Source organism: Aotus nancymaae, unplaced genomic scaffold (genome assembly GCF_030222135.1).
Source record: "Aotus nancymaae isolate 86718 unplaced genomic scaffold, 86718_ANA_hifiasm-v0.15.2.pri h1tg000014l, whole genome shotgun sequence".
NCBI lineage: Eukaryota > Metazoa > Chordata > Mammalia > Primates > Aotidae > Aotus > Aotus nancymaae.
The window spans coordinates 108,904,477-108,931,248 of NW_026988425.1; the positions used below are offsets into that span (position 1 = coordinate 108,904,477).

General features: G+C 40.1%; 1 protein-coding gene across 3 annotated transcripts in view; it reads left to right on the forward strand.

The window, feature by feature from the left end:
• AGBL1 (AGBL carboxypeptidase 1) overlaps positions 1-26,772 on the forward strand; it is a 786,993-nt gene that overhangs the window by 702,662 nt on the left and 57,559 nt on the right. The window contains exon 23 of one of the 3 annotated variants that reach the window (XM_064376229.1): positions 9,716-9,767. The exons of the other annotated variants lie outside the window; for them this stretch is intronic. Within the exon in view, the coding sequence (XP_064232299.1) occupies positions 9,716-9,755 (40 nt within the window). The 3' untranslated portion in view covers positions 9,756-9,767. Of the gene's footprint in view, positions 1-9,715; positions 9,768-26,772 lie in introns of those variants that run through there. 3 annotated transcript variants of the gene reach the window in all.

A 26,772-nucleotide genomic window follows, 5' to 3' on the forward strand; every position in this document is an offset into this window, starting at 1 on the left:
TTCCATGTGTTTCCATACATCTTCTGAAATCTAGGCGAAGGTTGTCCAACCTCAATTCTTGACTTCTGTGTCCTGGCAGGCACAACACCACATGTAAGCTGCCAAGGCTTGGGGCTTGCACCCTCTGAAGCAACAGCCTGAGCTCTATGTTGGCCCCTTTTAACCATGACTGGGATGCAGGCCACTAAGACCAAGACTGCACAAAGCAGCAAAGCCCTGAACCAGGCTCACAAAACCACATTTCCCTCCTAGGCCTCCAGGCCTGTGATGGGAAGGTCTGCTGTAAAGTCCTCTCAGATGCCCTGGAGACATTTTCTCCATTGTTTTGGTGATTAACATTTGGCTCTTTGTTACTTATGCAAATTTATGCAGCTGGCTTGAATTTCTTCTCAGAAAAATGGGTTTTTCTTTTCTACCCCATCATAAGGCTGCAAATTTTCTGAATTTTTATACTCTGCTTCCCTTTTAACATAAGTTCCAATTACCAACCACATCTCTGTGAATACATAAAACTAATGTTATTAACAGTACCCAAGTCACCTCTTGAATGCTTTCCTGCTCAGAAATTTCTTCGGTCAGATGCCCTAAATCATTTCTCTCAAGTTCAAAGTTTGACAAATCTCTAGGACAGGGGCAAAATGGCACCAGTCTCTGTGCTAAAACATAAAAAGAGTCACATCTTTGCTTTAGTTTCCAAAAAGTTCCTCATCTCCATCTGAGACCACCTCAGCCTGGACTTTATTGCCCATATCACTATCAGCATTTTGGGCAAAGTCATTCAGCAAAGCTCTAGGAAGTTTCAAACTTTCCCACATCTTCCTGCCTTCTTCTGAGCCCTCCAAACTGTTCCAACCTCTGTCTGTTACCCAGTTCTAAAGTCACATCCACATTTTCAGGTATCTTTATAGCAGCACCCCACTATACTGGTACCAATTCACTGTATTAGTCTGTTCTCATGCTGCTAACAAAGACATACCTGAGATGGGGTAATTTATAAAGGAAAGAGGTTTAATGGACTTACATTTACACATGGCTAGGGAGGCCTCACAATCACGGTGGAAGGCAGAGGAGGAACAAAGTCATGTCTCACATGGCAGCAAGCAAGAGAAAGCGTATGGAGGGAACTGCTCTTTATAAAACCATCAGATCTCATGAGACTTACTATCATGAGAACAGCATGGGAAAGACCCACCCCCATGATTCAATTACTTCCCACTGGGTTCCTCCCATGACATGTGGACATTTTGGGAGCTACAATTCAAGATGAGATTTAGGTGGGACACAGCCAAATCATATCACCCATTTAATGGCAAAAAGAATATGTCCTTGGGCACATGCCCATGAGATCCACAAATCACATAATGTAATCATGTAATTTAAAAGGGAAACAGAGTATAAAAGTTCAGAAAATTTGCAGCCTGATGATGCAGTAGAAAAGAAAAACCCAGTTTTTGAAAAGAAATTTAAGCTGGCTGTAGAAATTTGCATAAGTAGCAAGAAGCCTAATGTTAATCCCCAAGACCATGGGGAAAATGTCTCCAGGCCATGTCAGAGAAATTCACGCAGCCCCTCCCATCACAGGCTTGGAGGCCCATGAGGAAAAAGTGGTTTTGTGGACCAGGCCCATGGTCCCCATGTTGTGTGCAGTCTAGGGACTTGGTGCCCTGTGTCCCAGCTGCTCCAACTATGGCTGAAAGGGGCCAACATACAGCTCGAGCTGTGGATTCAGAGGATGGAAGCCCAAGCCTTGGCAGATTCCACGTGGTATTGAGCCTGCACGTGCACAGCAGTCAAGAATTGAGGTTTAGGAACCTCCACCTAGATTTCAGAAAATGTACGGAAATGCCTGGATGCCCAGGCAAAAGTTTGCTGCAGGAGCGGGGCCCTCATAGAGAACCTCTGCTAGGGCAGTGTGGAAGGAAAATGTGTGGTTGGAGCCTCCATACAGAGTCCTTACTGGGGCACTGCCTAGTGGAGCTATGAGAAGAGGGCCACCATCCTCCAGACCCCAGAATGGTAGATCCACCGACAGCTTACACCATGTGCCTGGAAAAGCCACAGACACTCATGGTCAGCCTGTGAAAGCAGCCAGGAGGGATGCTGTGCCCTGTAAAGCCACAGGGGCAGAGCTGCTCAAGACCCTATGGCAACTCACCTTTTGCATCAGTGTGACCTGGATGTGAGGCCTGGAGTCAAAAGAGATCGTTTTGGAGCTTTAAAATTCGACTGCCTCGCTGGATTTCAGACTTACACGGGCCCCATAACCCCTTTATTTTTCCCAGTGTCTCCGATTTGAAATAGTTGTGTTTACCCAATACCTGTACCTTCATTATATCTAGACAGTAACCCACTTGCTTTTGATTTTATAGGCTCATAGGCAGAAGGGACTTGCCTTGTCTGAGACGACACTTTGGACTGTGGACTTTTGGGTTAATGCCGATACGAATTAAGACTTTGGGGGACTGTTGGGAAGGCATGATTTGTTTTGAAATGTGAGGATATGAGATTTGGAGGGGCCAGGGGTGGAATGATATGGTGGCTCTGTGTCCCCTCACAAATCTCAACTTGAATTGTATCTCCCAGAATTCCCACATGTTGTGGGAGGGACCTAGTGGGAGGTAATTGAATCATGGGGTCTGGTCTTTCCTGTGCTATTCTTTTGATGGTGAATAAATCTCATGAGATCTGACAGTTTTATCAGGGGTTTTCTGCTTTTGCTTCTTCCTCATTTTTCTCTTGTTGCCACCATGTAAAACATGGCTTTCACCTCCAGCCATGATTCTGAGGCCTCCCCAGCCATGTGGAACTGTAAGTCCAATTAAACCTCCTTTTCTTCCCAGTTTCATGGATATCTTTATCAGCAGCATGAAAACGAAGTAATACAGTACTCCATCACCACGTTTCAGACCTAAAAGAATACTTGAATAGCCTGCTAAAGCTCAAATAGAGCAGCATCTCAGAACAACATCCCGAACAGCTGGGACACTATTTTCTTTGATTGAGAACATGCCAAGAATCAACAAGAGTACATAGTGCTATGTCCCCAGTAGCTAAGATACATGGGTCCAGAAATCAATGTGTAAAAATAGAATTTACACATCTCAGCCTTACTCCCGGCAACTCAATTCCTATTTTGTATTTTTCACCTTGAAAACTCAGTCTCTTCCTAATTAAAGAACCTAAGGTTTCCTAAAAAGAAGGCTTGTGCCAGGGGACACATTTAGTTTTCTGCAGAACTGAAAGCTACAACTCTCATAAGCCCATATTGGGCTTATGAACCAGCAAACAAGAAAAGAGTTACTGTACTGGAGGTGGGTAACTTTGATCATTATGAGGCACTATAGTTTCTCCTACACAATGGAGAGAAGGAATCCCTATGTTGGGATCCTAGAGGATTCAATGGTGCATCTTTGTGCTTCTGTACTGAAAAACAAAGGTGAAAGCAAGTGTCTGCAGAAATCATGGTATCTCAGTAATAGATGGAAGGCAACTAAGAGTTCAGACTCTATAGGGATAAAGTTCTGGGTCACTCCATATGGCAAGCAACCCAGATCAGCTCAAGTGCTGGTCCAGTGTGCAAGAAATCAAAAAAGCGAAGTAGAAAAGGGAGATCATGATTGGCATGGTCTCAGAATCAGCTCTAAGGCACCAGGGAATGTAGCCTGTTTCATAAACACTCTTGCCTTAATCCTTCTCAGAAATCATAGCTGCCACCAGCTGAAGAGAGCTCTATGAATAATTTACAGGCCCTCTTAGGGATAAAATTAGGATCTGCTCATAAAAATAGAAGTACCTCTATATTGTGAGAGACTGGAATAATAAAAGGGCATGTGTGGATCTGAGTGCCGCGGGGGGAGCCCCGTATCAGGCACCTCCTTTTGTGCCCTCTCTGATCCTTTTGACCTCATGTGTCTCTAGGCTGGTTGTTTTGCCAAGTTATCACTAGGCAACCAACTGTGCATGGACTTTGACCCACTTCACTGGGATACAACCCAAAAGACCTTGCCCATGCCAGGCCACTGTCACCTTTGACTCTGGAGCTTCTCTGTTGACATGAACGCATGAGATGCCAGGAGATGTATGTGGCATGTACAAGCCAGAAGAGTGGGAAAGTTAATTTCTTTTGGGGAAGACCCATGAAACGTAAGATCCAGAGGATGAATTCTTCTTCTTTCCTTTCCTATGGACTGTCTTGAGAAGCAGTACTTCTTAAGACTACTCTAAAGACAGTCCCATGATATTTAGCAATTGTGTTCACCTGCCACCATGCAGTGACCGGTTTAGTAAGGTATCTGCATATGGCTTCTCTTGTCTGACTCACTTCCCTTTTCCAGACTCTGGCTTCTCTAGTATTACATTTACTGGTTAATTAGTAGTCTCAGACTCTTTTTTCTGGGTAGTCCAGGCTAAGACAGGTGTATACTATTTTATCCCCATTTTATAGATGAGAAACTGAGGCCAAAAAAAAAAAATGAAGCAACTCGCTATGGTCATATATGTAGTTCATTCATACCTAGGTCAGCCTGGCTTACAATCTAGATCTTAATTCGTGTATTTAATAGAAGACGTGATCTAGTTGCTGAAAACAGTTGGGATGGTAAAAATCAATCCTGTAGACTAAGTAGTAATGGTTTGAATGGGGTGGCGTATAATGTATAATGGAGTCCTGAACTATAAACAATCAGGAGAGGTGATGTGATGATTACTCAGTAGGAGTAAATAAAAGGCTGTTGCCTTGTAGTGTGGCATAGACCAGTGTAGAGACACTGTTCTGCCATTTGGAAATAGTGTAGAAAAAGCATTCTGTAAGAGAAGTCTACGGTGTTCCTGGTAAACAGGTTTTAAAAAAGGAGAAGAGAGAGAGAGAGAGGAAAGAGTAGAAGGAGAAAAATTAAGACATGACCACGGGTGAAGGAATTTCCCTAACACATCAGTAGGTGAAATATATGGCTAAGGCAAAAGTGGTGAATAGTTAGGATCTGGGCTGAAAGTTTACAAGAATTGGGATATACATGACCATAGCAGGAGATCTGGGCAGGGAACAAAGGGGCGTTAGCTGGCAAGGAGGTAGGTGTGGAGCGGATATCAGAAGCTGGACCTCCCGTCACGCACAGAAATACATGTATGATCCACATAGGTACGATCCATTGACTCCTATCAGGAAAAGTCTATCTTCTTTCATTCACACAGGCCTATGGGCCAGCTGCCACCCGCAAAGTGAAGGAAAAACAGTTTCTTATCTTTGATCAAGTCTGCTATTGAACAAGCATGTGCTGCTTCTAACTTATTCCTTGACTAAACTCTATTTATATTCTGCAGTCTTACAAAGAAAACCTCTCCTACCCTTAAACACATGAGAGGCAGAAGTTCAGTTTTATACAGCTAAACAGAGATTGCCTGTTTAAAGAAAAATCTGGAAATTGGTACTGGATGAAAAGAATATTCAGTGAATTTAAAATACTGGAGATTATGCTCTGAAGTCTAACGGCTTATTTATTCAATAGGCCACATGGGTAGCCCTGAAAATAGAAGCTGATGAAATCAAGGCAGGGAAGTAGAGAAGGTCAGTGACTTAAGAGTTAAGATAACACAGAACCAGCTCTCAGATCTTGGTCCTTTCAGCAGAAGTAATTTTTTTCAAAGGTAATAGGTACCAATTTACACTAAGATCTCAACTGTAAATTAATTAACACAGTGGCAGGGATGAAAGAAATGCTCCAGACACACCGCCATCAGGCAACAGCATCCTAACTTACCTTCCAGTTTCCACTCTCTCCCAAGTCCTTCAACAAACAGTCTGTTCTCACACCCCAATAAGAACTCTCCTTTAAAGAGTCTAGTTATATCATCTTCTCCTTCAATCCATGCAATACTTCCCTTTGCATAAGAAATAAAATTCGAACTCTTTATCCTGGTGCCTAGGCCCAGCCTGCCTCTCTCACCTCATGTGGGTACCCGCCCCCTCACTCTCACCACATGTTTCAGTCATACTAGCATTCGTTCTCTTTTTAGTGCCTTAATCTTTTTGCGGCGGGTTTCTAATCATTAGGGCTCAGCTGAAAGACTCCATCTCAGCGGGACCTTCTGCAACTTCCCAGATAGTAGTAGCCATTCCTCCTATGTCTTGTCCCTAGAACATCACTCTTTTGTTTCCTTTATGTTAATTATCGTGATCTGAAACTATCTTGCTTATGTATTTATCTGTTCATTGTCTGCTTCCTCATACTACATATAATCTTCAAAAGAGCAAGAACTAATTTTGTAGTGTTCACTGTTACACCTCTAGCACCTAGAAAAGGGCTTGGTAGACAGCCACACACACTCCTTTCCCCAAATAAAAATTGCTGAGTAAATGAATGAATGAATAAATAAAGCTAAATGAAACTAAATGAATGAAACTAAATTTTCTTAGTGCATTTCACAGTCTATCCAACCCCAGGATCCCTCCATAAACATTCCCAAGATTACTGCTTTTCTTACAGGCTTCAAAAGTGTTCCTGGCTATCAGAGAAAACTGCCATTGAGCACAAAATGACTACTATGCCTTCCAAGAAATTGAGGATGTTCTAATACCAACGGAATACTACTGCATGCTGGTCATTTATTTTATTTATTAATTTGCCTCACACATTCTGTGAGTTATTGTTGTGCATATGAAGCAAGGGTCACCAAATTACAGCCTCCAGGCCAAATTTGGCTCACCCCCTATTTTTATAAATACATGTTGATTGGAATACAGCCACAGCCTTTCACGTACATATTTTTATGGCTGCTCTCGTGTCACAAAAGCAGAGCTGAGGTGCTGCGACAGAGATAGTATAACCCCCAAAACTGAAAATATTTGCTGTCTGACTCTTTACAGAAAAAATTTACTGATTCTTGATATGAAGCAATATGTACTAAATAATAGAAACTGTGTGAGAAAAAGCTGCAAAACGTCAGGGGGAAAAGGAGAGCACTGACTGGTGTTTTCTTTGGGTGAAATCCAGGAAATTTGATAGTGACCAAATTAGAAGTGTATCCTCAAAATGGTTTTGGATTAGAGCGTGAGAGAGAAGGCTGCAATTCAGTGGTTAGCTCAGAAATCAGAAGTTTACTGGCTGAAGACCAAGCTTTTTTCCAGGCTAGTTCTGTATTCTCTTGCTAAGAGGCACGTAGCTCCACTCGACACTGGGCACCCTAGTCCCACCTTAGTTCGCATCTGTTCTCTGTGCAGTCTATGCAGGGAACACTGCCATCTTCGTGATGAATCGTTTCCTCCATTGAATTGCAATTACAGGTTTTAATCAGTTCATTATTTCACCTAGTTTTTGGGTCCTGACAGTTAATGCTGTGGAAACTAATTGAATTGGCTTTACCTCAAGGCATTCCCACAAGAAGATTTTTACCTTGCCATTTGGGAATTTTTTGGCTGATTGACCAAATTAGCCCTAATTTCCCTGTAACCTAAAAAAAAAAACCTCTTATTTTTATATTTTTCCTTTGAAAGATTTTACATTCTTTTCCTACTTTTAACACAGTGCTCTTTATATAAAAAGACAAATCACTGGGCTATAAGTTAGTGTGTTAGATACCAAGCTTCTTATGCAAGAAGCTATAGAGTGGTTGCATAATATACCCTTTTCCTTTTTCATAGCCCTCCTTTAGAATAATTTTTTTTAAGTGTGGAAGGGCTAGATATTAGATTACATTTTTCAACACTTTCTTATTTTTGCTGCTGCAACTTCTACTCTATGGAAAATATATGGCCCAGGAATAACATTTGGCTCTCTGTGGCGACATTATCTTAGCAAGTTCACCACAGTCTAAGGCTGGATCCTCAGATTTTGGGTTGCCTCACAGGCTTACATCAAACTGGCAAAATTTCATTTGATAAAGAAATCAAAATATCAGCTCATAATATCATGATGAGAAATACAACAGCCGGGCATGGTAGCTCATGCCTGTAATCCCAGAACTTTGGGAGGCTGAGGTAGGAAGATTGCTAGAGCCCAGGAGTTTGAGACCAGCCTGGGGAACATAGTGAGACCTTATCTCTACAAAAAAATAAAAAATAATTAGTTGGACACGGTGGTGCACGCCTGTGGTCCTAGCTACTCAGGAGGCTGAGAGGGGAGGATTGCTTGGACCCAGAAGTTCAAGGTTTCAGCGAGCTAGAGATACGGCCACTGCACTCCAGCCTGGGCAAGAGAATGAGATCCTTCCAAAAAGAAAAAAAAAAAAAAAAAAAAAGAAATATAACAGCAGAAGAGACTACAATGATTTTATCTCCTTGGTCAGCACATACTATTCTTCTAGGAGAAGCTATCCATATGAGAGGCCATGTTATAATCCAAAGGTTGTTTGGTGAGTGTAGAATCTAAGCAGAGGGAGGAGAAATGCTGGTTAGAAGATTACATTGTTGACAATAAGTGAACACCCAGCTGCATTCATCTCTCGTGTAGGCGTTGCAACATCAAAGGACAAGAAAACCAAATTCTGGGACAGGGCAACCTGTTCTCTGAAAAACCACGAATGAGTACTTCCAATATAGGCCTCTACCCTGCTGATTTTCTCCATACATTCTAGTGGAAAAGTCTTGCTTTAGTTATTGTCAGACAAGCAACTATTTCATCAAATCCTACTCTTTCTGCTGTCTGCCATAGGGGCCCTCATCGTCTGAAGGTGACATCTACATATTTCTTATTTGATCCATTGTATGTTAAATATATCAGTTTGACTCACAAAGCTCTGGAGTACCTCTTGCCGTCTTTATTTGGAATTCATATGTAGCAGGGTTTCTCAACCTTGGCACTACCGACGTGTTGGGTGGGATAATATTCTGTTATCAGGGATTATGTAGGATGTTTAGCAGTATCCCTGACCATTTCCCATGATATGTCAGTTGCAGCCTCCCCACCCACTGTACCTTAGCAGTTATGACAACTGAAAATGCTTCCAAACATTGCCAGACATCTCCTGAGTGTCAAAATTGCCTCCTGTCAAGGACTGCTGGTATATAGGATAGACAGGTAAAAAGAAGAGGGGATGCCTTCTAATTCTTTTCAAGGATCTAGGGCAAAAAGCATTCAACTGAGTCAAGCTGAGTTCCAGCTTCCTATCATTTAACTCCTCTAGTTTAATTCCTCTGAGATTCCCGTTACCATAACCAAGATGTTTATACAAGTCAAATCCTAATTCGGACTTCTGTCCATGAATTTTTTATGCACGTCTACCTTTCTCGGCAAGCCACAATTTTCTTATATCTGATTGGGCAGAAGGTTTATAGTACCTCAGTAAATAATTTTGCTCAGTTACACAGAGCATCATACTTTTATTGGGAGAGAAACATATTTCAAAATTTGAGGTATGCGCAGTATCTATCAATACCCATGGCTGGCTTCAATTCTGAAATCTCACTAATGTGCATTCTAAATTCCTTGGGTCCATCAAATCTTTGTGTTTGTCAGCATAGGGTACAGAATTTTGATTGTTGTTTTCTCCTCTCTCAACACTTTAACTAGAGTTAAGCAGTTTTCATTTTATCAAGAGGGCAAGTCACAGACAAATAAATCTGTCTTCAAAATGGTAGAGGTAACATTTCAGTAAGTTGAGAGATGAAGTATTCTTATTGCTCCAAAATGACGCCATGTGGCAATTGGACCCCAAGCTTAAGTTTCTAAAAGACACAAATCAGGATGCTCTGTACAAATGCGTATTTTATCCTTTTTGTCAGGGACGGGGAGGAAGGAGCCTCACTCTATTGCCCAGCCTAAAGTGCAATGGTGTGATCTCGACTCACTGAAACCTGGGTTCAAGCGATTCTCCTGCCTCAGCCTCCTGAGTACCTGGGATTACAGGCGTGCACCACCACCATGGCTGGCTAACTTTGTATTTTTAGTAGAGACGGAGTTTCACCATGTTAACCCGGCTGGTCTCGAACTCCCGACGTCAGGTGATGTACCTGCCTTGGCCTCCCAATGTGCTGGGATTATAGGCGTAAGTCACCGTGCGTGGCCCAAATGCACATTCTATTCTTAGACGGGTATGTTATTTCATTCTTATCTTCTTTTCATCTCCTGCTTCCTCTTTTCTTCCAACACGTTTGAATCAATTATGCCCGTTTTTGTTTTTCCCTAGGCCATGTCCCAACCATGGTAGTTCTCCAGAACTTAATCAAAAACCTTCCTCAGTTGAAAGCGCACATTCTTTTTATTGCAACTCACAAACAACAGTCGAGAAAGCCCTATGCCAAAAATGCTATCGATGAAAAATGAGACTACAAGATTACTTTTTCAGAAATAATTTTAAAATTTCCTCCCTACCATGAGAAGGTTGTAGGACAAGACCAGTGATGCTCACACTTGGGGAGAATAGAGCAGCAAGGATCAAAGTCAGTATTTTTCCGCACTCAGCCCTTACAGACAGCTCAGCGTTTCTTTGGCAGCTCCCCTTTAACAAGAGGGAAGACGGCAGTTGGCCAAACAGATAAAATACAAGTATTGCTGAGACAACCCAGGCATGTATCATTCATTTTAAGACTGGATCTTTTCCAGAGGGATTTTGTTAGCAAAGAAGAGAGAGGAGATAGAGTATAAGGAGTCAGGGGCAGTGAGGGAAAATGATGAAATAGGTGGATAATTCTATTTGGAAAAATGCGAGCCCTATAGGAACCTGCCAAATACAGGTGAGAATTTCAGAGAGTGTTTTGCTGTGATGCTAGTCTCAAAAGACCTATGAATGTTTTTAAATTTATTATTTTAAAATTTACTTTTAAGCAATCTGTCTCTGAAATTTGGCATTTCCCAACACTCATCTCACAATTTGAGCTCTGGAGTCAGACAAATCAGGTTTAAATACCAGCTCTACAACTCGTTAAATATGGGACTTGAACAAGTTATTTAAGAATGATCAGACTACATTTGTTCATCTGTAAAGTGGAATAAACCAATTAACAGAGCCTGGCTCACATTAGACAATGAGACAAGGCACAGAAGGTGAATGGATGGATGAGTATGTGGGCAGTAGAAGATTCTGAAACTCTGGACCTAGCAAAAGAAAATATAATCTAAATTCTTACCTAGAGGAAACTACTTTGCTTTGCTAGTTCCCATTGACAATGTGGAAGAATTAAGTGTTCATTCTTCAGGAAGGGCATAAGCCCTCAGCTATCGATATCTAAAAAAATGCAACTTTACCTGCCTTAAGTGTTTTTGCTTTTAAGAACTGGAAAGCTTTTATTGAAGTGGTGGTATAGGAATCACTGAAAAACTTTATTCTGGACTCTCAGCTCCTCAGATAGATCAATTTCATCCTAATAAATCAAATCTTTGAAACCTGCTCTCTGTGATATTGCAGTCATCTCTGCCTGAGCTCTGCGGCAGGCAGAGTCCAGCCCAGCCATGGGGCTGGTTTTCCATTTCCATTTCAGTGTAATTAGGAGATTTTCTTTCTTTGAATTAGAAACTGGCTGGAATGAAGAATAGTATGGGAACATTCCACAGGGTACTCTGGAGGAACAGGCAATTTCACCATTGATGAAGAGGACATGGGCTCATTACATTATTATAGGGAAATGCTCCTCTCTGCAGCAGAAAAGTAAGGAGTATGCTTCGTGCTGGTGGGCTGATTATTTGGCTCATTCCAATTAGTACTGCATCTAAATGGAATAATGTATTTTTCCTTGATTCCTTCAATTACCCAAATACTCTCTGGGAGAACACATTCTTTCTCTCCAACTGGAAGCAGAGGATTCAGCTCTGCCATGTGGCCTGCTGATTAGACCTGCTGGATTAGTGATGCCTGCAATTCTGTCAGAGGTGTAGCCCTCCTTGCTAGCATGCAATTGCCTTTAGAGAGGTTACACTCCTTCCTCTTTGCTTCCTTAATGATCTCATTAGACAATTCAATCCGGAAAATGCTTGCAAGTCCCCCAGCCCATGTCATTGTGTCCAAGATAGGGGTTTAGGGCTCCTTCAAACAGGTCAGATGTCATACTTTGGGACATTCAAGGTAGATTTGGGGGCAGTCTACCAAGCAAAGAGCAGGTATTGACTGATGGGCTCTCACTCAAAGCTGCAGATGGGTAAAGAATGATAGCATGCTTAATGGGCAACAACAGAAAAAGCAAGTTGCTTGAAGATCATGCATCTGTATTCACCACAGCCTGATGCTTCTCACAAGGATCTTCAAAGGATTAGCACATTGGTTCGCCAAGACTTCACTCAGCTTCGAGGGCCCTGCTATAGAGCGAGTGGTGGATGTTCCAGCAGCAAGAATAGTGTAGGTTTCATGCAGGCAACACTGAAGCCAGGGCTTTTTTTTTTTTTTTTTTGGATAATAATTTGTAAATGATGCAAAGTCCAGATATTAAGGTAAAAAAGGTAAGGGTGGGTGTGAGAAAAAGAGATAGGGGTTGGATTTGAAGATAACTTTCGGGGTCAGCCTATTTAATGAGCATTTAATATTGGTAGAGGAACCACATCAAGACCCAGGTTTTTGTTGTTGCTCTTTGTATGTTTGGTCCTTTTTATGAAGTTATCCAGAAGGAGGTACTGCAACATCGTCCCCCAGGTAGGGAAATAAGGCAACCTAGAATGATTGCTCCTTTCAACCTTCATTACCCGTCTGCTTCAAGTCTTGTAACTGAATTTGATGGCTAGACCTTGACCTCAAAAATCATATACTGAAGATTTTTTTAGCTTTATTGAGGTATAGTTTACGTACTATGAATTTCCATCTATGGTAAGTGTGAGGCTCAATGATTTTTAGCAAACTTATGTAATGAAATCATCACCACAATCCAGTTTTAGAATACAGTATTACCATCATCCCTGTTTTCCTTGTGTCCACCAGGAGCTAATCCTTCCACCCTCCTCTTAGTCCCAGCCCAGACCACTACTACTCTTTATTTTCCTGCAGATTTTCTTTTCTGGAAGTTTTACATAAATAGTATCATATAATACATAGTCTACTGGCTTCCTTCACATGGCATCAGGTTTTGGAGATTCATCTATCTTACAGCATTTACCAGTAGCTTGTTGCTACTTTATGGCTGGGGAGTATTCTGTTGTATGGGTATACCATCTTTTGTTTATCCATGCACCAATCTATACGTTGGTATGTTTACAGTTTGGGGATATTACAAATAATGCTGCCATGAACACTCATGTACTAATCATTTTGTGAACATGTTTCAGTTTCATTAGGAATGAAATTGCTGGCTTGTATGGTAAGATACATTTCACATTTAAGTTAACTGCCAAACATGAAATGTATCTTACCATACCTGTAGGGTTCCAGTTTTCCTACATCGTTGTCAACAATTGTCATTGCCTGTCTTCACCATAGCTGTTCTAGCGAGTTGTATAGTGGTATCTCATTGTGGTTTTCATTTGCATTTCCCTAACATTAATATTAAGCACCTTTTCTTATGCCTATTAGCCATTCATGTATTTCTTTGGTGAAATCCCTCTCCAAATATTTGGCCCATTTTTTAATAAGGATTTTTGGTCTACCTATTAATGAGTTGTGAGAATTCTTTTTATATGGATACAAATTTTTTGTGAGATGTATAATTTTCAAATATTGTCTCTCAGTATGTGGCCTATAGTTTATTTTCTTTATTATATTATTAAAGTATAAGAATGTTTAATTTTGATGGCATCCAAAATCATTTTAATCTTACATATTATGCTTTGGTATTGTAGTTAAGAAATTTTTGCTTGCCCAAAGTAATGAAAATTTTGTCCTATATTTCCATCTGACTTTGATAGTTTTTGCTCTTACGTGTATGAGATAAACATAAGAGATGAGATATGAGATGGTTTGCTCTTATGTCTGTGAATCAACTTACATGTATAGCATGAGGTAAGAGTGAAAATAATTTTTGTTTATTTATTTTACATGTTGATAACTAATGATTTTAGTATCATTTATTGGCTATCTTTTTCCCCATTGAATCATACTTTTGTCAAAAATCAGTTAAGCATACATGTAAGAATTTATTCTAATCTTTGATTGGTCTACATTGATATACAGTGCTCACTGTCTGATTACTGTAGAAATGTTGTAAATTTTAAAATCAAAGTCCTCCAACTTTTTTCTTCATAATAATTTTGGCTATTCTAGGTAATTTACATTTCAATATACATTTTAAAATCTATTTGTCAGCTTCTGCAAAAGGTCTGTTGGGATTATGATATAGGTCACTTTGAATCTATAAATCAATTTGAGGAAAATTGTCATTTTAATAATATTGAATTTTTTAATACATGAATAAGGGTGGTTAATTTTGTTAAATCCTTTTTTAGGCAGTGATTGAGATGATTGTGCTGTCTTTGTCCTTTACACTATGCACTGCACATAATACACTGTACACTGTATTGTTTACTATATGAATTGAGTTGTGAATTTTAAACCAACCTTGCATTCTTAGGATAAATCTCACTTAGTCATGATATATAATCCTTTTTTATGCTTTGCCAAATTTGGTTTGCTAATAATGTGTTAAATGTTCTTGTGTTTATGCTTATGAAGGATATTGATCTGTATTTTACTTTATTCTTTTGATCTGGAATTGTTAGCACAGTAATACTGGCTTCATATATTGAGAAATGTATTCTCCTTTTTTATTATCTGAAAGACTTGGTGAAAGATTAGTATTATTTCATTTTTTTTGATAGAGCACTAGTGAAGCCATCTGTGCCCAGGATTTTCATGGTAAAAGAATATGTATTTACTAACTTAATTTCTTTACTTGTTATAGATATATTTGTATTTTCTATTTCTTCTTGAATCCATTTTGGTAAATTGTGTTTGGTAAATCTGGTAAATGTTTATACATTGTGCATGCTCTCAATCCCCCCTCATAAATATGTATAGCTTTTCTCCCAAATCTGCTAAATATGTATGACTCTATTGTGTGACACAGACCCTGTGAAGCATAAAAGCCAATCTACCCTCTTCCCTTTTAAAAGAGGGAGCACCTTCAACACATGCCTGAGACTGTCTCCTTCAGTTTGCAAACTGATATTGCCAATAAAACTCTCATTTCTACTATTTAGCCAGCCTGGTAGTCTTTTGGATGACAATTACACATATACTTAGATTTCCTTTTCCTTTTTATCTCTTCATGTGAATTTCAGTTACCATCTGGTGTTATTTCTCTCCAACTTAAATGACTCTTCAGTATTTCCTGTATGACATCTCAGCTAGAAAAGCGCTCTCTCAAGCTTTGATTGTCTGGCAATGTCTTGTTTTCATTTTTGAAGGATAATGTTCCTAGATAGCTGACAGTTTTTTGTGTGATTGTTTTGCTTTCATTGCTCTTAGCATGTCATTTCAGTGTTTTGACACTTGTTTCTGATAAGAAGTTGTCTGCCATTAATTTTATATTCTCTTTGTACATAAGGAGAAATTCTATTTGTGTTTGGCTATGAACATTTTGGTTACAAGGTATCTATCTTACTTAGAATTCGAGTTCCATTGTCATACAGATTACTACTTTCAATCAAATTTGGGTAGGTTTTTTTTTGAGATGGGAGTCTCCTTCTGTCGCCCAGGCTGGAGTGCAGTGGCACAATCTTGGCTTACTGCAACCTCAGCCTCGCGGGTTCAAGCAGTTCTCCTGATCCAGCCACCTGAGTAGCTAGAACTACAGGTGCTGTGCCACCATGCCTGGCTAATTTTTGTATTTTTAGTAGAGACGATGTTTCACCATGCTAGCTAGGCTTGTCTTTAACTCCTGAACTCAAGTGACCCACCTGCCTCGACCTACCAAAGTGCTAGGATCATAGGCATGAGCCACGACACCCAGCCAAATTTGATTGGTTTGTATCCATTACTTTTTCATATTCTTTTTCTGGCCTTTCTTCTTCCTGTATCTGGGACTTCTAAAATGTATGTATTGACACCCTTTAAGTTTCTGTTTTTATCTATCATTTTTTATTCTCTGTTCTTCAGATTAAATAATCTCTATTGATCTGCTTTTAAATTTTCTGACTATATCTTCTAACATTTCAATTCTACTATTCAGTTCCTTTCATACCATTTTATTTTAGTTATTATGTTTTTCAACTCTAGAATTTTCGTATGGCTCTTTGATAATTTCTATTGCTTCATTGAAATCCTCTACTTATTGATTTACTATCATCATATTTCTCTTTAGAGAAGCACAATTTTGTTTAGTCCTTTGAACATATTTATAATCACAACTTTCAAGTCTTTCTCTGCTTAATTTAATCTATAGGCCCACTCAAAGACAGTTGGTAATCCCTGCTTGTTTTTTAACTTTTGAGTAAGGGTCACACTTTCATCTTTCCTTTTTTGTATCATAATTCTTATTGAAAGCTGGAAAATTGTAGATAATGCATTGCACTAACCCTGCCTTCTGATATGTCTTCCCTGCCCAGTGATATTTGGTTTTGCTGCTTTTGTTTTGTTTTTTAGTAACTTGCTTTGACTAAGTCCGTGTAATCTGTTTCCCCTTCATAGGTGACTGCTGTTGTTTCTGCTCAATTTTTAAAAATTCTTGTTTTTATTTTATTCATGGATATTTAAGGGCCACACAGTTATGCATAGCTTAGTAATTAAACAATGATGTTTGAGAAGTTGCACTCAACATCTCAATCTACCAAGTCTCTAGCCTCTGCCAGTGGATCTGTGTATGTGTTGGGGAGCATATTCAGACCCATCTAGCTTTTAAGCTGGCTCCAGATTTTATTTTTTCACTTCCTCTTGCACACGTGTGCAGACTTGGAGTCAGATGGTTATGTGTAGATAACTTAGATTATCTTCAGTCTACCTTACATGTGTGCACAGCTTTCCAGTTAGCTGGGAATTGGTAGAAAGCTTACCAAGGCCCCTTAGAGCTGTTTTGCCTCCCAGGTTTCCCTGTTCAGTTCCTGGCTGGTCTGCTACTTTATTGCTTGACCAGGTCCACACGTCAGGCTTGCTGAAACACTGGTCATTCATTCATTCATGACAGAGATAACTATAAATACTGACAATGCTGCTTAGGGTGGGGTGTTTTTTCCCTGCTTGCTACAAATCAGGTCAACCCTCTTTTCGGTGAAGCTTCTGTTATTCACAGATTGGATCCACTCTGTTAGAACTATTATGTCAATTGAATAGGGGAATAAAGGAGGAGCTACCCACAGCAAGAATGCCAGACTTCCAATTTTCCCACCAGAGGTTCAGTATTTCTTTTTAAACAACTGCTCCTCAACTTTGTATATGCATTTGGTTGATTTCCAAAGCCTGAAAATGTTTTTTCTTAAACTTTTTTCTAGTTTTACAGCTGATTTTGAAGGAGAGAATTTGCTGAGTTAAAAACTCTGCCATAGGTATTCAAGTAGGAAAGGAGGAAGTCAAACTGTCTCTATTTGCAGATGACATGATTGTATATCTAGAAGACCCCATCATCTCAGCCCAAAATCTTCTCAAATTGATAAGCAACTTCAGCAAAGTCTCAGGATATAAAATCAATGTGCAGAAATCACAAGCATTCTTATATACCAATAACAGACAAACAGAGAGCCAAATCAAGAGCGAACTCCCATTCACAATTGCTACAAAGAGAATAAAATACCTAGGAATACAACTAACAAAGGATGTAAAGAACCGTTTCAAGGAGAACTATAAACCACTGCTCAACGAAATAAGAGAGGATACAAACAGATGGAGAAACATTCCATGCTCGTGGTTAGGAAGAATCAATATCGTGAAAATGGCCATACTGCCCAAAGTAATTTATAGATTCAATGCTATCCCCATCAAGCTACCAATGACCTTCTTCACAGAACTGGAAAAAACCACCTTAAACTTCATATGGAATCACAAAAGACCCTGCATAGCCAAGACAATCCTACGCAAAAAGAACAAAGCCGGAGGCATCACACTGCCAGACTTCAAACTAAAGTACAAGTCTACAGTAGTCAAAACAGCATGGTACTGGTACCAAAACAGAGACATAGACCAATGGAACAGAACAAAGACCCCAGGAGAAACACCACACATCTACAACCATCTGATATTTGATAAACTGAGAAAAAACCAAGCAATGAGGAAAGGACTCCATGTTTAATAAATAGTGTTGGGAAAACTGCCTAGCAATGTGCAGAAAGCAGAAACTGGACCCCTACCTATCACCTTACACTAAAATTAACTACAGGTGGATCAAAGATTTAAACAGAAAATCTAACATCATAAAAACACTAGAATAAAATGCAGGCAAAACCATCCAGGACATAGGCATAGGCAAGGACTTCATGACTAAAACACCAAAAGCAATGGCAATAAAAGCCAAGATAGACAAATGGGATCTAATTAAACTCCAGAGCTTCTGTACAGCAAAATAAACCATCATTAGAATGAATCAGCAAACAACAAAATGGTAAAAAAATTTTTGCAATCTACCCATCAGACAAAGAAAGGGCTAATATCCAGAATCTACAAAGAACTAAAGCAGATATACAAGAAAAAAACAAACAAACCCATTCAAAAGTGAGTGAAGTATATGAATAGACACTTTTCAAAAGAAGACATATATGAGGCCAACAAACATATGAAAAAATGCTCATCATCACTGGTCATTAGAGAAATGCAAATCAAAACCACACTGAGATATCATCTCATGCCAGTTAGAATGGCGATCATTAAGAAATCTGGAGACAACAGATGCTGGAGAGGATGTGGAGAAATAGGAACACTCTTACACAGTTGGTGGGAGTATAAATTAGTTCAGCCATTGTGGAAGACAGTGTGGCAATTTCTCAAGGGTCTAGAAATAGAAATTCCATTTGACCCAGCAATTCCATTACTGGGTATATACCCAAAGAACTATAAATCATTCTACTATAAAGACACATGCACATGTATGTTCACTGCAGCCCTGTGTACAATTGCAAAGACCTGGAACCAACCCAAATGCCCATCAATGATAGACTGGACAAAGATAATGTGGTACATATACACCACGTAATACTACGCAGCCATAAAAAACGATGAGTTCGTGTCCTTTGTAGGGACTTGGATGAATCTGGAAACCATCATTCTCAGCAAACTGACACAAGAACAGAAAGCCTAACACTGTATGTTCTCACTCATAGGTGGGTGTTGAACAATGAGAACATGTGGACTCAGGGAGAGGAGCATCAGACACTGGGGACAGCTGGGGTGGGTAGGGGAGAGACAGCGGGGGGTGGGGAGGCAGGAGAGGGTGGGGAGGGATAACATGGGGAGAAATGCCAGATATAGTATGCACCTAAAGTAAAACAAAAAAATAAAATAAAGTAAAATCTAATGGTTTACATAAAAAAAATAACCTCTGCCATATTAGAATCACTGTTTCAATAAATTATTTTGGAAAGAAAGAATAAGTGAATTAATGAGAATGTAGCTATATTTTCCTCATTTAAAAAATCAGACATAAAATCCTGTGCTCATTTCTGTTATCATCATGATCCGTATCTTTGGTTACATATACCCCTTAATAATACATGGTCCTTAGAACTAAACATAATACTGCAAGTATGGTCTCGGTCATTCAAGCAGCTGTAACTTATCTCTGTAGAATGGGTTACCTGAGACTATATCATCCTTTTTCCAATAGGCAACAATTAAGAGTTGAACCTTTTTAAAAAATTCTACTTTAAGTTCTGGGATACATGTGCAGATCGTGCAGGTTTGTTACATAGGTATACACGTGCCATCATGGTTGCTATACCCATCAACCTATCACTTACATTAGGCATTTCTCCCAATGCTATCCCACCCCTAGTACCCCATTACTGACAGGCCTTGATTTGTGATGTTCCCCTCCCTGTGTTCATGTGTTCTCATTGTTCAGCTTCTGCTTATGAGTGAGAATGTGTGGTGTTTGGTTTTCTATTCCTGTGTTAGTTTGCTGAGAATGATTTCCAGTTTCATCCACGTCTCTGCAAAGGACATGAACTCAACCTTTTTTATGGCTGCATAGTATTCCGTGGTGTATACGTGCCACATTTTCTTTATCCAGTCTATCATTGATGGGCCTTTGGGTTGGTTCCAAGTCTTTGCTATTGTGAATAGTGCTGCAATAAACATGTGTGTGTATGTGTCTTTACAGTAGAATGATTTATAATTCTTTGGGTATATACCCAGTAATGGGATTTCTGGGTCAAATGGTATTTCTGGTTCTAGATCCTTGAAGAACTGCCAAACTGTCTTCCACAATGGTTGAACTAAGAGTTTAGCCTTTTAATAAATTTTGTTTGGGCTCAGGCTGATGACCCATGGTAGAAAAATAGTGAGACAAACCATTAGATTAAATTTCCATGGAAGAAATTTGGAATATCATAAACATATTTGTCTTTAAACTTTATATGGTAGCAATATAAATATACATAGGGGAAAAGATTATAACAATATTAATAATAGCCAATATTTCTTGAGTACTTTCCATGCTCCAAGATAACAATTTTAGGCGCTTTACAAATTACCACTCTTTTTATCTTTGCAGCCCCACTGATGAGGAAACTGAAATCAGCTGTAGTAAAGCAGCCTGCCTGAAATCACAGAGCTATCAGATGACCAGACTGGAGTTTGAGCAGGGATCCTCTGGATCCCAAGCTCGGTGTTGATTGAATATGCAGGGCTACTCACCGTCTAGGGAGGAGAGCTTTCTCACCGAAAGCTAATCTGAGCATGCCTTGCTTATCCATCGCCAGTTCTGAAGGAGACTGAGAAAAGATTGGTGCTGTAAAATTCTAAATGAGTCCAATCTACAGCACATTTCAGTGCTGCATGGTTTCAGTTTACACAGCTTTCTCTGCTTTGCCTCAGCAAATTGCAAGTTCCTGGGAAGAGCCCCTAAGAAGCAGCTCCTCTGGCTGCTGAAGCAGCCAGGCTGCTATGCACACTGGGATCACATTTGGCATAGTAAGTAGCCATTCCTTCTGCTAGAAGATGTGCACGCAAATCAACATGGGCTACAGAATTCAAATCAGAAATCGCCAGCGGCTATTGAATCGGAGGGCATTTGATAGGTAGAACAAGGAGCTATAAAAATAAGGTGATGGCTATTTTTTTTTTTTTTGGCTGATCTTATGCCAATCACAAGGAAAATATCAGAATAGTAAATCATGTGAGAATAAAATTGCCCAAATCCTGACAGACCTTATTATGGATAAAAGTGGAATTATATCTAGAATAGAGAAAGTAGCAGCTCTGGCCAATTTCCTTCACAAGCTTCAGAAGTGAGAGGCATGGCACAGATTATGCTAGGCTTAGTATCTGTGCTCTTCAGGGGCAATTCCCATTAGCTTTTGTGCCCAGATTCTCATCCTAGGTGGCGTGTGCTGGGTAACATTCAGGACAGCAAGGATCTCCTGCCTCAGCAACACTGTGCTTGCTTTAGAAGCAGAGTGAGTAGGGCTTTTGTCCACATCACACTTTAATTTTAACGGGAAGTCATAGAAGGAGCTGCTCTTTTTGGTCCTTTTACAATTTTGAAAATAAGAAAAAAAATTGTTAATCTTCCCATCGCTACGCTGTTCAGTCATTTTGGCCTAGGAACTTTAATGCTACTGCTTTGTCGTTTCCATAGCTTAAAGGTAGGCACCTATGTGCTGGTGTGATGCTCAATCTCTCTCAACCCAATCACATTCAATGGAAAGGATAAGAGAACTCTGTTCAGCTGTTTCCCATGCGAAAAACACCTATTTAGTGGAGCTGAAATGTACTGATAAGTGGGTTCAAAAGGGACAGCCATTTTCAGGGCTTGCTAAGTAGCAAGATGTCACCATTCTTGCTGCCTTAGGCTATAGACATTACTTATTCATTTCTTCATCCATTATTTTATTAAAAAGTGTCTGTACATGGCATGGATTAAATGTTGGAGAAATTACCAATATGCATTGCATTATTTGACTTCCCAGTCTTATCCCTGCTCCTGTCCCCTTCCTGTTTTTCACACATTCCCTATAGCACCTTTCACATGATATTTTATAAACAGAACTTTGCCGAAGGACCAAGTACCCAACTGCCCTCACGCCATGGGTGCTCCACTGCGCCCACATTGCCTCTCTCTGTTTTGTTTGCTCCTGTTTCGGATAATTCCTTCTCCATCAAAACCCATCTCCCCTCCACCTTCGTTTCCTCTGGGCTCTGCCAAACACTCTTATTAACACCCAGGATCATTATTGATATAGTTACCTAAATTACCCTTGGCCTCTCCTTTAGCTATAAAACGGAGTGATAAGAATATCTATATGATGTATTGTTGTATGACTTAAATGAGATACTAGAAATGCTGAAAAAAATTACTTGTCACATGGCAAGTATTTTCTAATTACACTGCATATCGTGTAAGCATTCCAAAAAGTAAAAAAATAAAAATGAAAAAATAGTTTCCTTCTGGTCAACATTGATAGTAATAGGTAATATTTATATTACGTAGATATTGTGTGAAGCATATTATTTTATTAATTATTGCCATGCCCATTTTATTGATAAACTGGAGTATAGGAAATCAATAATAATGTTCTGCCATCTCTTCTAAAATGCGTTTGGAGAGGCTTGTGGGTCAATTATTGAAGGGACTGGATTTATAAGTTGCTTTAGACCATCTGATTAAGGGTGAGTGATGTCACCAATCACAGCAGTGGAAGGATCACTTACTCTTATCCTTTCTAAGTGCTTTCCTGATAGCATCACCCTCATCTACTATTCTGGGAAAGAGGGTAATAAGTGGAAGAAAGCCCTGGGAGAAAACTGAGAGCTGGACCTATAGGTTCTCTGATTCCTGAGACTATTAATCTCTAGGATTTGGGGCAGGAGCTGATTCTATCTCACAGCTAAGTCTACTAGAACTGGCTCACTCTGCCCACCTAACCCTGTAGGAGGGAGCTTTAAACAATTTTGATGGGGGCAAACAGTGAGGACAGAAAGGTTCATCACCTTGTCAAGGACACAGCGTCATTGGTCTACCCTTGGCACTGAGAACGGGAGATCTGGTTGAAGTGATAAGATACATATCAAACCAATTCAGAGGGCAAAACTTTCTGAATCCCCAGAATTTCCTGAAAACATTTTTATTATATGAGCAAGTTTTTCCAACAAAATCTGCAAAGGTTAGTTCTATCTGATTCATTAAACCCTCAAATTCTCCCATCCTCAGAGTCTCTAGAGTGGTAACCAGCTTGATAAATAAAGAATCTGGGCCTGGGCAGGGGCAGTAGCAGGAAAGGAAGGCAGGGCATTAACTTGAACCTGGATGGGGAAGGTATGGGGATGGTGAGCAGTGGGGCCCCGAGAAGCATGCACACAGGAGGGACATAGAAGCCATTCTCTGCAAGCTGCTGGGATGGCCAACAGAGAATTGAGTTTCATATGGAAAGACGGAGGTGGTGGGAAGTTCAGACTCATTTTGGTGAATGGTTTGCCTGCAGCAGTGGCAGGTTTTTATTGTTTTATCGTTTAGTTGTAAGAAGATGACTGCATCTGTTTCCCTCAACATTGTCACGGCACCTACTGCAGAGAAACTACTGCATAAGCATTGTTGGATGAATGAATGCATGGTCCATATATTAGTCCATATGCACACTGCTATAAATATACTACCCGAGACTGAGGAATTTATAAAGGAAAGAGGTTTAAATGACACAGTTCCACATGGCTGGAAAGGCCTCAGGAAACTTACAATCATGATGGAAGGGGAAGCAGGCACCTTCTTCACAAGGCAGGAGGAGAGAACGATGTGCAAACAGAGAAAATGCCAGATGCTTATAAAACTGTCAGGTCTCATGAGAACTCACTATCATGAGAACAGCCTGGGGGACGCTGCCCCCATGATCCAGTCCAGTCACGCTGGGATTATATGTCCCTCCTTCCATACATGGGGTGGCATTTGGGTGGGTACACAGAGCCAAATCATACCAGTCCATTTCCTGAGGGTATCCCGAATCACTTTAAGACATCTACCCCTATCAGGAGACTCTATTCTGATCCACCTCCAAGCCCCTAGGAACTATGTAGATTGTGTGACTCGAAGAACACTAAAACTGCTTTCCCAATGCCCCTTTTTGCAAGGTACATTATCTTCACTTAAAAATATCCTTCCTACATTCCTTGATGAGTTCTAAATGCCCCAGGGCTCGTTTCACTGCAGCTGGCCTACGGCTGGTTACCCCAGGTCAGCATCTAATGGAGTGCTCAACCTACCATCCTGTGAACTTCTTTCCTGGAAGCAGAGAGGAGGAATGAGGCAGGCTGCTACGGAGTAGATCCCTTATCTCCTACCTATAAGGCATCTTACCTATTGGAAAGGTTTGAAGCAGTGGCTCTCAGGCCTAGTTGCATATTAGAATCACCTGGGGAACTTTTAAAGCGCACGGACTTCACCCTGGACCATTTAAATCAGAATCTCTGGGCACGAGGCTCAGGCTTCGTTGCTTTTAAAGCTTCCCACGTGAATCATTTGTGGTCAGAGTTGAAAGCCAATGAGTTTTTGCTTTAACTCGGCTGCAATTAGAATCACATGGGAAAGTTTCAAAAATCCCAAAGCCCAGGCCACACCCCATACCAATTAAATCAGAATATCTGGGGTGGGGCCAAAGCATCAGGATTCTGACAACTCCCCAGATGACCAGCCAAGTTTTAGAATAAGTAGTTTAGGAGAAAACGAAGATGTATTTCTCCTTGGTATGCCAAATCACTGTTATTTGCTAGTTGAATGCCAATTAAAAGCAGTGATCTAGACCTTTGACCAAAACAATATCACACGCCTAATGCTCATACAAGATCCACAGATAAGCATTAGCAATTAAGCAAGCAGTAGAGAGCTAATTACCTTATTTTTTATATCTCAATTTCTAGTCCTCAGAAATAAAAGAAATAAAATTAGCTATTATTGCTTTAGTTCCAGGTCCTCACAGCAATCTTAGGAAGTAGATAATATTATTCCAGTTCTACAGATGAAGAAATTGATATTTAAAGAAATTAAAGAACTTACCCAATGTTGCCCAGGGCAGAAGAGCTGGAGTCAGGATCTGAACTACAGAATAATAACACCAAATCCCAGGCTCTACTTATTACACTTGGTTGCCTTTATTTTCAAGAGCTGTATTGAAATATAATTTACATACCGTAACGCTCACCTTTTTAAAGCATATAATTATTTCTAAAAAATTTACAGAGTTTTGCAGCCATCACTATGTCTAGTTTTAAAACATTTCCATCACTCTTAAAAGATCCCTTGTGCCCATTTATTTGGCTGGCTTTTAAGGAACATTGGACTAAAAATCTGAAAACTTGGGTTTTACTCCCAGCCCTGTCATTTACACAGTACTGTGACCTTGAAGAATTCCTTAACCTTTCTGGGTCTCCCTGTTTTTTTAATTAGTCACTTAGAGATAATCATTCTTGCCAGCGGATAAAGGTCAAATAAAATATTGCATAGTGAAATGCTCGATATCCAAGAGCCGTAAAAGTGGAAAGGACAGCAATTTCTTTTTAATATGCGGAAAGTCATTTTGCACCTTCGTACCTTGGGTCTGAGATGGAACTGACAGAGTTGCAATAACACAAATCAGCTGTTTCTCCCTCCTCTGCATTCTTCTCCTCTACTAACTCGTTCACCCCATTCTCAGGTGTCTCACTTACACTCCTTTGGGAGGTCAAAACTTGCACCAGCCATCTTAGTTGGTGGGGTGTACACCTCTTTGTATCACTGGTGTGGCAGTGGACACATACAGGCCATTGTAGCTCAGAGTTCTGCCTGGGTTCTTAGGGGTTTAGCTGTCCCTGGCAGAAGCGTGATGTGGCCATATGCTCCTGTAATGACTAGCTGTCAGGGAGATGCATGGTGTCCTTTCAGCAGAAGAACACAAACAGATGAGGTGGACTGTGGTATTTCTCTGGCTCCTTAATTAGCACTCTGATGGGTGACAAGAGACCCAACTGGATGTCTTCCATCAGGGCTGCAGGGAAATCAGGCCAAAGGATTATGATGTTCATCCAGGTCCCAAATAAACAGTCAACTTGGAGCTCAGTGTTACATGCACACAACCTGCTTTTCTTTCCATTTTTTCATCCTTTGCCTGAGCCAGTTTTCTCACTTTTGGTAGTGGAGAATAGGAACATCCTAAGGATGTATCTTCTTCAGCCTTAGAATTTATTCTAGCAAAGGCCATTGATAAATGTTCAGTGAAATATAAACAGCTTCCATCTTCATGCAGTTGCTTACCCATTCCTCTTTTTCCATCTTGCAGTATCTGGGTCTTGTCCTCTGTATAGAAATTCTCAGACTTTCCGCCTAGCATCTCAAAGATCATCACTGATTTTTGATGATTCTCATGAAAAACATTACACAGTTCCAATTTGTTCCCCCCAGTTGCCCTTGATCTCCACCACCGCTTTTTGGTGACTTCAGTGATATCTTACACAGTTGTGATTTGCTACAGCCCCACACAGGGTCCCAGTTTAATGGCCCATCTGGCATGCAGAGAAGATGAGAAACTTGTCTTCTACTCAAAGGTTAAGGGCACACAGAGACAGGGAAATATGGAGAAGAAGGACCTGTGATCTTATTGTGACGTTCTCATTACTGCACCATTTTTACCAGTTTGCCCAATAAAGGGTCAAGGTCTAAGTCTTAAATTCAGTAGCATAAATTACATATATTCAGGGGAAGAGTCCACCCTAATATTTAAAGTTTGTTTCCACGATGTTATCAGGTAGCTATTAGGTGTGAAATACAGGGGGAGGGGGAAGACACTGAGGAATACACAAATCTGATAAATAAAAAACTCAAGG